At 47.9% G+C, this 12186-nt stretch overlaps 2 protein-coding genes across 5 annotated transcripts in view; one reads left to right on the top strand and one right to left on the bottom strand.

Moving 5' to 3' along the window:
* The window catches only part of AFTPH (aftiphilin), a 174014-nt gene that overhangs the window by 98716 nt on the left and 63112 nt on the right, over positions 1-12186 (top strand). The window lies entirely within an intron of this gene.
* On the bottom strand, positions 802-1588 carry LOC130362869 (uncharacterized). The gene is made up of 2 exons (XM_056567967.1): positions 1334-1588; positions 802-1230 (listed from the first exon to the last, which is right to left on the bottom strand). Exons 1-2 carry the CDS (start codon positions 1401-1403, stop codon positions 830-832), a joined length of 471 nt encoding a protein of 156 aa, XP_056423942.1. The 5' UTR covers positions 1404-1588; the 3' UTR covers positions 802-829.

The raw sequence follows: 12186 nt of genomic DNA, 5'->3' as shown, positions 1-12186 counted from the left end.
AATCTTCAGCGAGATCAAAAAATTACAATCCGTGCAATAAAAATACATTAGCAAATTTTGCAGTGTGTGAACTTTTGCAGTGTGTGTAATTACCTGTTGCCGGGGTCGGGTCCGCGCTGCTTCAGGCCTCCGATGTGCATCCCCTGCGTCGTTGCTATGCACTGCGCAGCGCATTGACGTCATGTGCCGCGCAGCGCATAGCAATGACGCAGTGGACGCACACCGGAGGCCTGAAGAAGCGCGGACCCGACCCCGGCAACAGGTAATTATGCAACCGGGGATGGGGGGAGGCAACAGGGCAGCGGCGCCGGCAATGGATGCAATGGGGCGCCGGCACCGATAGTCAGGGGGAGAGAAGGGCCAGCAGCAGGGCTCTAGACCCAAGGGCAGGCAGGGGCAGAGAAGCCGGCAGCGCTGGCTGTCTCTGCACCTGCAAAGCCGCTGCAGTTGATTGATTTATAGCGCCCGCTTTAAATCATTGAACTGCAGCGGCTTATCGGCGTATAACACGCAGGTAGACTTTAGGCTAAAAATTTTTGCCTAAAAAGTGCTTGTTATACGCCGATAAATACGGTAATTGCTTCTATGGTGCTGGTCAGAGGAGGCTAGTACAACCAGTACACACAGCATTATCATAGGAATCTCCCTCCCAAGGCTTGTACCCCCATAAAGGTTCTATTTTACCTCTTCCCTGACACAGGCCTAAGCTGGTGGTACATTTCTGATAGCTGTCGGCCAACTGCATTCTCTCCAAATCTCCACATACACATGAATACTTGTCTTAAAGAACTACTTCAGTAATTAAGTTGTTAATTAATTTATTTTTTGCTTATCTCCTACGAGGGAAACAGCGTTCTCGGCACAGGGGGCAGTGGGATTTTGTTAGTAGCCACCGGGCGATGCACGGGTGATGGAACTGGTGCTCGCATGTAATGACAGTGACCACTTCTCCCTCTTCATACTCTGCCAGACAGATGGCACACATCTCCTCAGGTCTTGCTGGACGTCTGGGCAGGTTTTGAATGGTCTCCCTCCTGCTGGGCCTGTCGGCTGGTATCTGGGGGGGCCACTCTCGCTCATGGTTGCCCTCAGCTGGTGGTGGTCTCACTAGGGGGCGGCCTCTCTCCCTTCCTCCCAATGGTCTTTCCCGCTGAAGATCAGCCCTGGCCTGCATCCTCTCCGCCCTTCTACGCTGATCAGATCTTAGCCGTTCCCGGCGAATAGTCTGGCCTAAATGAGAACAAATATATGAAGAAGAATTAAGAAAATTACATTTTGTTATAATATTGATATAAAGCATAAGCTAAAATGGTCTCTTAATAATATTACTCACCCGCATTTTCTGGACGCTGCAGCCATGCGATATTGCCGGCATTCATGCCGCGCACCTCCCGGGAACCCATGGGTCCCGGGATGGAGGTAGGTCCTCCCTCTCTAGACTCAGGTGGTTTTAGCCCGGATGTAATAAAGTAAATAAAATAAAAATAAAAAAACACAAAGCAGGAAGTAAACGCCAAATATATGATTTAGCTCGCCCTTCCTAAGTGAATTGAAGTCTTCACCGCTAAGTAAAGACTCCAAAGGTGCTGAAATGTCTGTGCGCAGGGGTTTCATTGCTTCTGGTTCTTTGTGATGTCATTTAGAATGTGACATCACCACAGCCTGGTGGCCATGTTGCTTCCCTCCAGCTGCACAATATCTCCAATACCATGAATGGACAGAGAACTTTTCCAGATTAAACAGAAATATAATGGGGGAATTTATCCAAACCTGTGCAGAGGATCAGTGGGGCAGTTGCCCATAGCAACCAATCAGATCACTTCTTTTATTTATATGTAGTGGAAAGTTCTGATCAGTCAGTCCAAATATTAGTCAAAAGCCGAAGTTCTACCTGAGCCTCAGCATCTGTGGTGGACATCCATGTAGAAATGAAGAATATTCCTCAGTCCACCTCTCATTTACCTCCTAAAGTCTAACAGTAAAATAAGTATAAAATAAGCCAATAAAGTTACTAAACCAGAGATTGTTGCAGACAGGGAAAGTGCTTTGCAGCTTATAGCCACCTTTATGAAAACTGCTTTTTGCGATATAGCGATACGGCCCCTCGGGAAAACATGCGATTATCTGCTCGGGCCGGCTCCCGTAAAAACTATTTTAAATACTAAATGTCAGTGTTTCCCAACCAGGGGGCCTCCAGTTGTTGCAAAACTACAACTTTAAGCATGCCCTGACCGGCAAAGGCTGTCCGGGCATGCTGGGAGTAGTTGTTTCACAACAGCTGGAGGCACCCTGCTAGAAAAACACTGAGCTAAGGGCGCAGTGAGAAAAATAAAAAAAAACTTCTGCTCACCTAGTCCCGATCCCAGAAGATTCGTCTCCGTTCGCTCCGGAGTTTCCTCTCTTCTTAGTACACCCTTTTCAGCCAATCACTGGCAGCAGTGGTGTCACGTGTCAAGCCAGTGATTGGCTGATGGAGAAAGGTCTTGTACTGCAGCAATACACTAGGTTTCCTGGGTCCCGCGGAAGATATGAAATCCGCCCGGGATACCCAATGTATTGCTGCAGTACAAGAATACAAGGATGTGACGGGGGGGGGGGGGGGGGGGGGGGGGAGGAGGAATGTGACAAGGGGGGGATGTGACAAGGTGAGGGGGAGGGGGGAGGAATGTGACAAGGGGGGGATGTGACAAGGGTGGTGGATGTGACCGGGGGGAGTAAGTGACAAGGGGGAGATGTGAAATAGGCGGTGGGCATAAAATGGGTAGGTAGATGTGAAATGGAGGCGATTGGACATGAAATGGGGGGGATTTCACCATTTTTTTTTTTTATTAAATTGCATCGCATATCGAAATCGCAATATTTACGCCCAAAATCGCAATTGCACATTTTCCCCATATCGTGCAGCCCTACTTCACACTTATCTTTCCAGCCATCTGTTTATCCATCTACTCTTGTTCCAATAAAATTGTACTATGAATATTGCTATAGCAAGGTGGCTTAAATGGGCACTGACATTATGTAAAACTTTCTGTCTATTAAAGTGCATACCAATACAAGCATAATTGTAATTTACTTAGGCTGGGTTCACATCACGTTTTTGCAATACAGTTACCATATACGTTTTCAATTTGAAAACCGTATGAAACCGTATTGAAAACCGTATGCATTGACTTGAAAACCGTATGCATTGAAAACCGTATGCTAAAAGATGCATCTGGTTGTGTCTGTTTTGCATCCTGTAGCATAATTGTCAGTTTTTTCCCCATACCCAAAACTAGGGATCGACCGATATCGATTTTTCAGGGCTGATACCGATACTCTGTGGAGGTTAGGGCCGATAGCCGTTAACTTATACCGATATTCCGGTATAAGTTATCGGCTATTTATCCCCCCCGGTGACACCGCTGCAGATCATTGATTTAAAGCGGGTGCTTTAAATCAATAGACTGCAGCGGATTTTGCGGTGCCAGAGACCGCTGCCGCCACCCGCTTCTCTCTCCCTGCCTTTCCAGGGGTCCTCCTGAGTTCTGTCACTGTGACCACACCCACCCCCCCACCACCACCACTGCACCGCAACCCTCACCATACCGCCCTGGCCAGAGACCGCCGCTGCCCCATTGCCTCCCCCATTCCTGGTTTTATAATTACCTGTTCCCCGGGTCCGCACTTCTTCTGGCTCCTGCGGCGTCCTCCTGAGCTGTCACTGTGCGCACTGACTGTGACGTCGCGTTGAGGACGTCACTCGTCATTGCGCAGCGCACAGCGTAACACAGGACGCTGCAGGGGCCAGAAGTAGTGGGGAGCCCGGGCCCTGGAACAAGGTAATTATAAAACCGGGCATGGGGGAGGCAATGGGGCGGCGGTCTCTGGCCGGGGCGGTGGTGCGGTGCATTATCGGATTATCGGCAAGGTAATTGCTGATACCCATAATGTCCAAAATCGTGAATATTGGGCGATAATATCGGCCAAACCAATAATCTGTCCATCCCTACCCAAAGCCATAGCCTACCGCAGTTTTTGGTCCGGGTGAAAAACAGTATCGAACCGTATACATTTAGTCTTTTTTTTACATGAGAGTCAATGGGAACCGTACAGAACCGTATGTGCAAACAATTCCATACTGTTTTTGACTTTGCACAGTTTTTTTCTTGGAATTTCAATCAAACAAGTGAAACTTTATTCATAATGGAGTGAAAAGTGAAAAACGTATACCTTTTTTTCTTAAAACTCAGATGCAACCGGACATAATTTTTCCAACCGTATGCGGATTAAAATTTGTACACATGTTTTGATACAGTTTAGTCAGGTTTTGAGGAATCCGTTTATCAAAAACCTGATACGGGAACTGTATTGCAAAAACGTGGTGTGAGCCCAGCCTTACTTTAACTCTTAGAGTACACGTGGCATACATGTACATCACTGTGCCTTGGTACATTTTATGGTAAAATGTAGTGTCATAACAAAGTACAATTGGTCTTGCTAAGAAAAAGCCCTCATATTGGTCTGTAGATATGGGGAAGTTCTGCCTTTTAGAATGGGAGGAGAATAAAACAGAAGATGTAAAAATGAAGTTGTCTGCGTCCTGTTAAGGACGCAGGGCGTACCTGTTCGTCCTTGTTGCCTGGGCCTTAAGACACTAGGGCGTACAGGTATGCCCTGCGCTCTACTGATCACTGACGCTAGCCATTCCAGCACATAAACCGAGGGGCTACTTAACCCCTTAAGGAGCAGGGGTTTTTCCGTTTTTGCACTTTTTTCTCCTTACCTTTAAAAAATCATAACTCTTTCAATTTTGCACCTAAAAATCCATATGATGGCTTATTTTTTACGCCACCAATTCGGCTTTGTAATGACCCGTCATTTTACTAAAAAATCTACGACGAAACGGAAAAAAAAAAAAATTGTGCGACAAAATTGAAGTAAAGACACAATTTTGTAACTTCCGTTTCTACGCAGTAAATTTTTCGGTAAAAGTTACACTTTCTCTCTATTCCGTAGGTCCATACGATTAAAATTATACCCTACTTATATAGGTTTGATTTTCTCGTACTTCTGGAAAAAATCATAAATACATGCACGAAAATTTATACGTTTAAAATTGTCATCTTCTGACCTCTATAACTTTTTTATTTTTCAGCGTATGAGGGGTCTTTTTTGCACCGTGATCTGAATTTTTTATCACTACCATTTATGTATTGATCGGACTTTTTGAACGATTTTTATGAATTTTTTCATGATATAAAAAGTGACCAAAAATACACTATTTTGGAATTTGGAAATTTTTTGCGCATACGCCATCGACCGTGCGGTTTAATTTACAATATATTTTTATGATTTGGACATTTCTACACTCTGCGATACCACATATGTTTATTTTTATTTGCACTTCTTTTTTTTTTAAATGGGAAAAGGGGGGTGATTCAAACCTTTATTATGGAAGGGGTTAAATGATCTTCATTTTTTTTTTTTTGCAATGTTATAGCTCCCATAGGGGGCTATAACACTGCACACACTGATCTTTTACATTGATCAATGGTTTCTCATAGGAAACCATTGATCAATGATTCTGACGCTTGACTGCTCATGCCTGGATCTCAGGCACTGAGCAGTAATTCGGCGATCGGACAACAGGAGGGTGACCCTCCTGCTGTCCTACAGCTGTTCGGTATGCCGCGATTTCACCGCGGCGACCCCGAAGAGCCCGCTGAGATAGCCGGGGGTAGTTTAGTTTCACTTTAGATGCGGCGATCAACTTTGAACACCGCGTCTAAAGGGTTAGTAGTGCACGGCACCGCAATCAGTGCCACGCACTATTAGCCACGGTCTCGGCCGTTGCTAGGTGCCAGGCCCGACGCGCTATGATGCCCCACGTTATAAAACGGGAGCGGACTCAGGACATACCATTACGTCCTTGGTCTTTAAGAATTTAAATCACAGCTTTTCTGGGCTAAGCGTGTCTCTGGTGACCAGTTGGTCTGGAAAATAAGGGTGATTGGTGCTGAGACAGCACCAATCACTCTGAAGGATAGGCAGTGAGGTGGCAGAGGTGCCACTAGTCATATCCCTGAGATTGGTTGGAACCGACCAACCAATCGCAGATCGGGGGGCAGGGGATTCATGGTTAAGTTCCCCTGCTCTGCCCACCCATGGTAGTCCAGGCAGAGCGGGAGGCGGGGTTAGGCATGTTTAGCGGCAGCAGTGGTGCGGGTGGCCTTGATCATCATTGCTGAGTGGTGAGGAATCTGTTGAACTTTGGCCTTCTAGCAAAACTATAACTCCCAGCATACCCATACAGCTGTTGACTGTCTGGGCATTCTGGGAATTGTAGTTTTGCAACATTTGGAGGGCCAAAATTTAGAGACCACTAGTCTGTGTCTCTTTTTTTTTTTTTTTTGTTAGCACCTTGTACTGCTGGTTCTCGCTTAGACCAATAGTCTTTCTCGGTCAGCTCCATTGGGGGACACAGAGACCGTGGGTATATCTCGGCAGGATATACCCCGCCTACTGACCCTGAGCTAATCAGTTTTAGCTCAGTGTTAGTAGGAGGCAGTTCTTGGAGTTCTCCAGACCTGGTGTTCTTTTTTTTCTTTTTATAACTAGGGCCTGTGTTAGGTTCTTTTTTTCCTTTTTATTCTCTTGTTTTTAGGTAGGGGTTCAGGAGCATGGCGCTAACTGTTCCCCCATATGCGGCTAAGGGGCACAGGGCATAGAATATGCACTGTTAACCCCTTCCCGCCAACGACCAGCACCTGGGGTCGCACCTTGGGTCCGGGTTGCCCTATCTATCCCTGCTCGTCCAGCTGTCTCAGCCTGACGTGATGCAGGGGAGTATGGCTGTCTGTCTACAGGGTGAGTATACCACCCCTTCCCTCTTTTTATCCTAGGCTTTTAGTCTTCAAACCTTGCATGGGGAGCCCCTTATATGTGGGACACTGGGGGAAGTTCTCATTTTTTATTTTGTTCTGGGGAGAAGTGCTTTTCTATGCTGGGTAGCACTTTAGTGTTTTCTACATTGCCATTGTTTTCTACATTTTCCCTCTCCGGCAATGCTTACTGTTTCCTTATATCTGGCCTCAGCAGCTTAGTTCTTTCTCTAGGCACCTACCACAGCCCCTGTCAACTGAACTGTGGTCGCGCGGCTGGCTCTGTTTTACTTTCGCCTTCCAGATCTGTGGCCTTTGCCTAGGAGCGGTCTTTCTTGTGCATAGCCCCCCAGGGAGTCCCACTCAGTTTTAGTCTGAACCCCACTTTCAGCGCTCTCGCAAGCACCCTAAAGTGATTTCTGCTGACTCTTCTCCAGAGTCGTGTACTCGGGATAGACATTCTTCCCGTAAATCGCGCTCCTCTTCCCCAGCTCGCTGGCAGCATTGCCTCTCTAGGGGCCGCTCTCCGGGTAACCATCCCAGGTCCCCGTCTCCTTTTTCTAAGTCTAACACACCTCAATCTAAGGCTACCACCGGACTTTCTGGGAACATCCGGACAAACGATTCCAGGGAGCCAAGAAGATTCCAGCTCCGTTTCCCTTTCCTCCAGATCTGGTTTCCAAGTGGACAGCACCACCTACAGTTGATCCTCCAGTTTCTCATCTGTTTAAATCTACTACCCTGCTGCTAGTGGACGCAGCATCCCTTAAGGATCCTGCGGACAGGAAGATCAAGAATTTGGTGAAATTTGCCTTTGAAGCAGCAGGCTTGTCCTTTCTACCTACCTTCGCATCTGCTTGGGTGGCCAAGGCAGTTTCGGTTTGGGCTTCCCAGCTAAGACCGGGTATTCTGTCAGGTGTACCACGGGGGGGACTTGGCTGATCTCGCTCGCCAACTCTCTCAGGCTGGAGACTTTCTCTGTTCAGCGGCCTTGGAGTCAGCCCGATGTGTGGCTTTTGCCTCGGGTAATTTAGTTGCAATTCTTTGCTCCATGTGGCTTAAGTTGAAGGATGCAGATGCTGCTTCGAAGAAATCTCTAACAGAGTTACCTTTCTCTGTTTCCTGGCTCTTTGGGAAACGACTAAATGAAATTATTTCCAAAGCTACTGGGGGTAAAAGTTCTCTGCTGCCGCAGAACAAACCGCTGCTCCAATACCCATCAGAAGGCTGCTTCCTTTTGGCCCTTTCGGTCCTTTACATCGGTCGTCTTCCGAAGCAGGCGCACTCCCAATCTCGAAAATCCCCTTCCTTCACGGCATTTCCTTCCTGGAAGTCAGACAACCGTTCTGGTGGGTTCGCGGCCAAGTCTGATAACCATAAGCCTTCCTCCTACTGAAGGGGTGCTCCCACCCTTGTCATCTTCTGCCTCTTTTCCAGGACGTTTGGCTAGCTCAGGTTCAGGACTCCTGGGTACGGGACTTCATATCAGATGGTTATCGGATAGAGTTTGCTTCTCTCCCCAGGGATCGTTTCTTCCGTTCCCGTCCTCGATCCAGCGGCCTTTCAGGTCACTTTAAGTACACTCCTCGTTCAGGAAGTGATTGTGCCAGTTCCTCCAGGGAAGCGTTATTTCTACTCGAATCTCTTCATCGTTCCCATGAAGGAGGGCTATGTCCGTCCTATTCTGGACCTCAAGTTACTAAACCGCCATTTGCGGCTCCGTCATTTTCGCATGGAGTCCCTCCGCTCTGTGGTGGCTTCCATGGACCAGCAGGAGTTTCTTTAGTCTGTGGACATCCGGGATGCCTATCTGTACATCCCTATTTTCCCTGCCCATCAGCGTTTCCTCCGCTTCGCTACCCATGGCGGTGGTGATTGCCATCCTTCGGGCCCGGAGGATCTTGGTTCTCCCTTACCTGGATGACCTTTTAATCAAAGCCCCGTCCTGGTCCCAAAACTTGGAGAGCCTTCATCTCGTGGTACAGACTCTGTCCGCCTTCGGTTGGGTGATTGTCAGGCCCAAGGCCTGATTATGGAATCATACCTGTGTTTTATTATTGCATCTGTGTATAAACTAAGACCTGGGGGGTGAGGGGTCATTCAGACGGTGTATCCTGTGTCTTTTGTATATTGAAGTTTATTGGGGGGGGTCTGGCTGTGTGTTTACATAGTCTTTGAAGTCCTGCATATAATCAACCAGATAAGAGGGCTGGGAAGAGAGATGCCCCCTGGTGGGACCAGAGGGGAGGGGGGAATGGAGTCCCTCCAAAAAGGAGATATATAATATGTAACAATGCTAGAGTTGGAGTTAAGATCTGTGCCCCAAGCTGACAAGACCATCCTAAGAACAGCTGGAGACCCTCTATCATGGACTGCTATAATATCAATGCTGTAAGAACTTCATTTTTACTTTTCTGAACTTGATTGCTAAACTCTTATATATATTCTTATACCTGTATGTCATTTGTTAATTTTTATGCATAGCACTGTGATACCTTTTATCAGATTAAATGTTTAATTAATCAGCTCTTGTCTTTGATCTCTAAATATATGAGCTCACCTTTCTGAAGGCAGCTCGGGTGAAACACATTTATCTAAGGGTTAATTTGGTGACTTGCTGGGACTAGTAGTGGATACCCAGAGGTCTGGCGGCTTTAACCCTTGCACCATCACACTCTCTCTAGCATCTTGGCTGGACCGATAGGGTGTGATCGTGACAGTGATCAACCGGGAAAAGTCCAACCTGTCTCCCTCCCAGTCTCTGGTATTTCTGGGTCTCCTTTTCGACACTGCAGCCGCCTGTGTTAGTCTTCCGTTGGAAAAGCGGCGTTCTCTGCAGAAGGGTGTCAGTCGCCTCTCTCTGGTTCTGATTCCCTTCTGCATGGTGGTTCTAGATGGTGGTGGTGGCCATGGAGGCGGTCCGTTTTGGCCAGTTTCGCTATCGTACTCTCCAGCTGGCCATTTTGGCCAGGTGGGACGAATCCCCATCGACTCTGGATTGCCAGATTCTTCTGCCCCTCTGTTCGGCGGTCTCTTCTGTGATGGCTCCATTCTCCTCTCCTTCTCCAGGGGCTGTCTTTTCTTCCTCTCCACTGGCAGGTCGTCACGACCAATGCAAATCTCCGGGGGTTCTGGACCTTACGGGTCACCTTCCCATCAATCTTCTGGAGCTCCGAACCATCCTTCTTTGTCTCCACTAGGAGATCCTCTTACAGGGTCCGCCGGTCCGTGCCCATTCGGACAATGGCTGGGGCTTATATCAATCGCCAGGGCGGCTCGCGGAGTTGCTCAGTGATGGAGGAGGTCTCCAAGATTTTGCTCTGGGCCGAGACTCGAGTTCTTACTCTCTCCGCGATCCACATTCTGGGTATGGAGAATTGGGAAGCAGACTTTCTCAGACGGCCTTCCGCGGATCTGGGGGACTGGTCTCTCCATCCAGAGGTCTTTGCACAGATCTGCGATCTCTGGGGGACCCCGAACGTGGATCTCTTCACGTCTCGCCACAACAGTCAGGTTCCTTGATTTGTAGTGAAGTCGCGAGACCCTCTGGTTCTGGCAGTGGACGCCTCTCCCTCTCCTGCCCAGGATTCTGTGGAAACTCAAGGCGGAGGGTGTTCCCGCCATTCTGGTGGCTGCAGACTGGCCCAGGCACGTGTGGTACGCTGACGTAATTCAGCTGGTAGCGGTTGTACCGCTGCATCTTCCACTTCGCCACGATCTGCCCTCCCAGGGTCCTCTCTACCACCCCAGTTTACTGTTGCTGACAGCATGACGGTTCTGAGAGCTCCGGGGTTTACTTCGCGATTACCTCAATTAGGAGGGTCTCGGACCTGGCGGCTCTTTCCTGTGGTCCTTCATCAGGACAAGGTGATTTTTCGGCCTCCTTCTTGCCCAAGGTGGTTTCCCCCTTTCACATGAACGAGGAGATTGTTGTTCCTTCATTTTGTCCTACTCCATCCAATTCTAAGGTGCATTTCTTACATAGTTTGGACGTTGCCCAGGCTTTCCGGATCTGTCTTTCCGTCACCTCCTCCTTTCGGCAGGGTGACTCCTTTTTTTTTTTGTGCTTCTGGAGGGTAGTTGCAAGGGTCTTCCGGCTTCCAAGGCGACCATTTTGCAGTGGATCCGTTCTGCCATCTCGGAATCGTACTGTCGTAAAGGGAAGGTCCCACCTTTTTGGGTGACTGCACATTCCATGCGTTCCTTTGGGGCCTCTTGGGCGCTCAGCAATAGGACTTCGGCTCTGCAAGTCTTTAAGGCCGCCAACTGGTCGTCGTTGCACACTTTGTAGAATTTAGTGAAAGTGCACACATTTACGTCAGCTGACACCAGTTTGGGTCGCAAGGTGTTGCAGGCGGCAGTGGCTCAGTCTTCTGCCTAATTCTGAGTTTGGTATTTTTTCCCACCCCGGGACACATCACCCACCCATTGTGCTTGGTTCCTATGGTTCGGTTTTCTGTCCGAAGGGTTGTTTGGGCTCCCTTTTCGTCTGGTTCCCTTGGACCCCTGCTGGTTTCTTTCTCGGTCAGTCCTCTCCTACTGCTTTGGGACTAAACCAATTAGCTCTGTGTTGGTAAAATTATATTTTGATATTTATGTTCTCTGTGTATGTGTGTATATATATATATATATATATATATATATATATATATATATATATATATATATATATATAGATGTATGTATGTGTGTGTGTGTGTGTAATATATATATTCCTGTAGGGGAACCGCACTCCCATGTGGATTACGGGTGCAAGCTGGTCCAACCCGGGCAGGGTCTCCAAATATAAACGAAAAATACAGCAGCACTACGTTATGGATGAAAAAAGTGGAGTTAGGCTTTATTCATCAGGTGCAGTGCGCCATGCTTGCCTCCAACACCCAGACTGCCGATAAGAGAGAAGAAGAAAGTTGTCCCATGACTTAACCTGAAACACTCTGTTTTGCCAGTTGCCGTTCAGGTAATGGTTAGTGGTATACATTGTTTCCTTACATCAATATCACCGCACATAAATAGTACACAGGAGTTCACGAACCTTATTGCCGACACAGGTCTGCGGTGGGGAAAGCCCTGTGTCTCAGCTCGTAGCGCATAAGCAGCTTATTTCCTGATACTTGGCAGATTTCTCGCAGCGTCAAATATGCTGCGTGTCTGCTCATTGTGACCCTACCCTTAAGGTGCCCATACACTTTAAATAGCTGTTGACCTAACAATTGACAGGGGTCCACTGTCCCTGCCGACTCTTCCCTGTCAGATAATATGGAGAGAAAGAAGCATTGGGCTTGTTAGATTTAGGGGTACTCTGCCCCTAGACATCTTATCC

The sequence above is a fragment of the Hyla sarda genome, chromosome 3 (genome assembly GCF_029499605.1).
Source record: "Hyla sarda isolate aHylSar1 chromosome 3, aHylSar1.hap1, whole genome shotgun sequence".
Lineage (NCBI taxonomy): Eukaryota > Metazoa > Chordata > Amphibia > Anura > Hylidae > Hyla > Hyla sarda.
The sequence above is the reverse complement of the archived record's forward strand: the minus strand, read 5'-3'. Positions and strand labels throughout refer to the sequence as shown.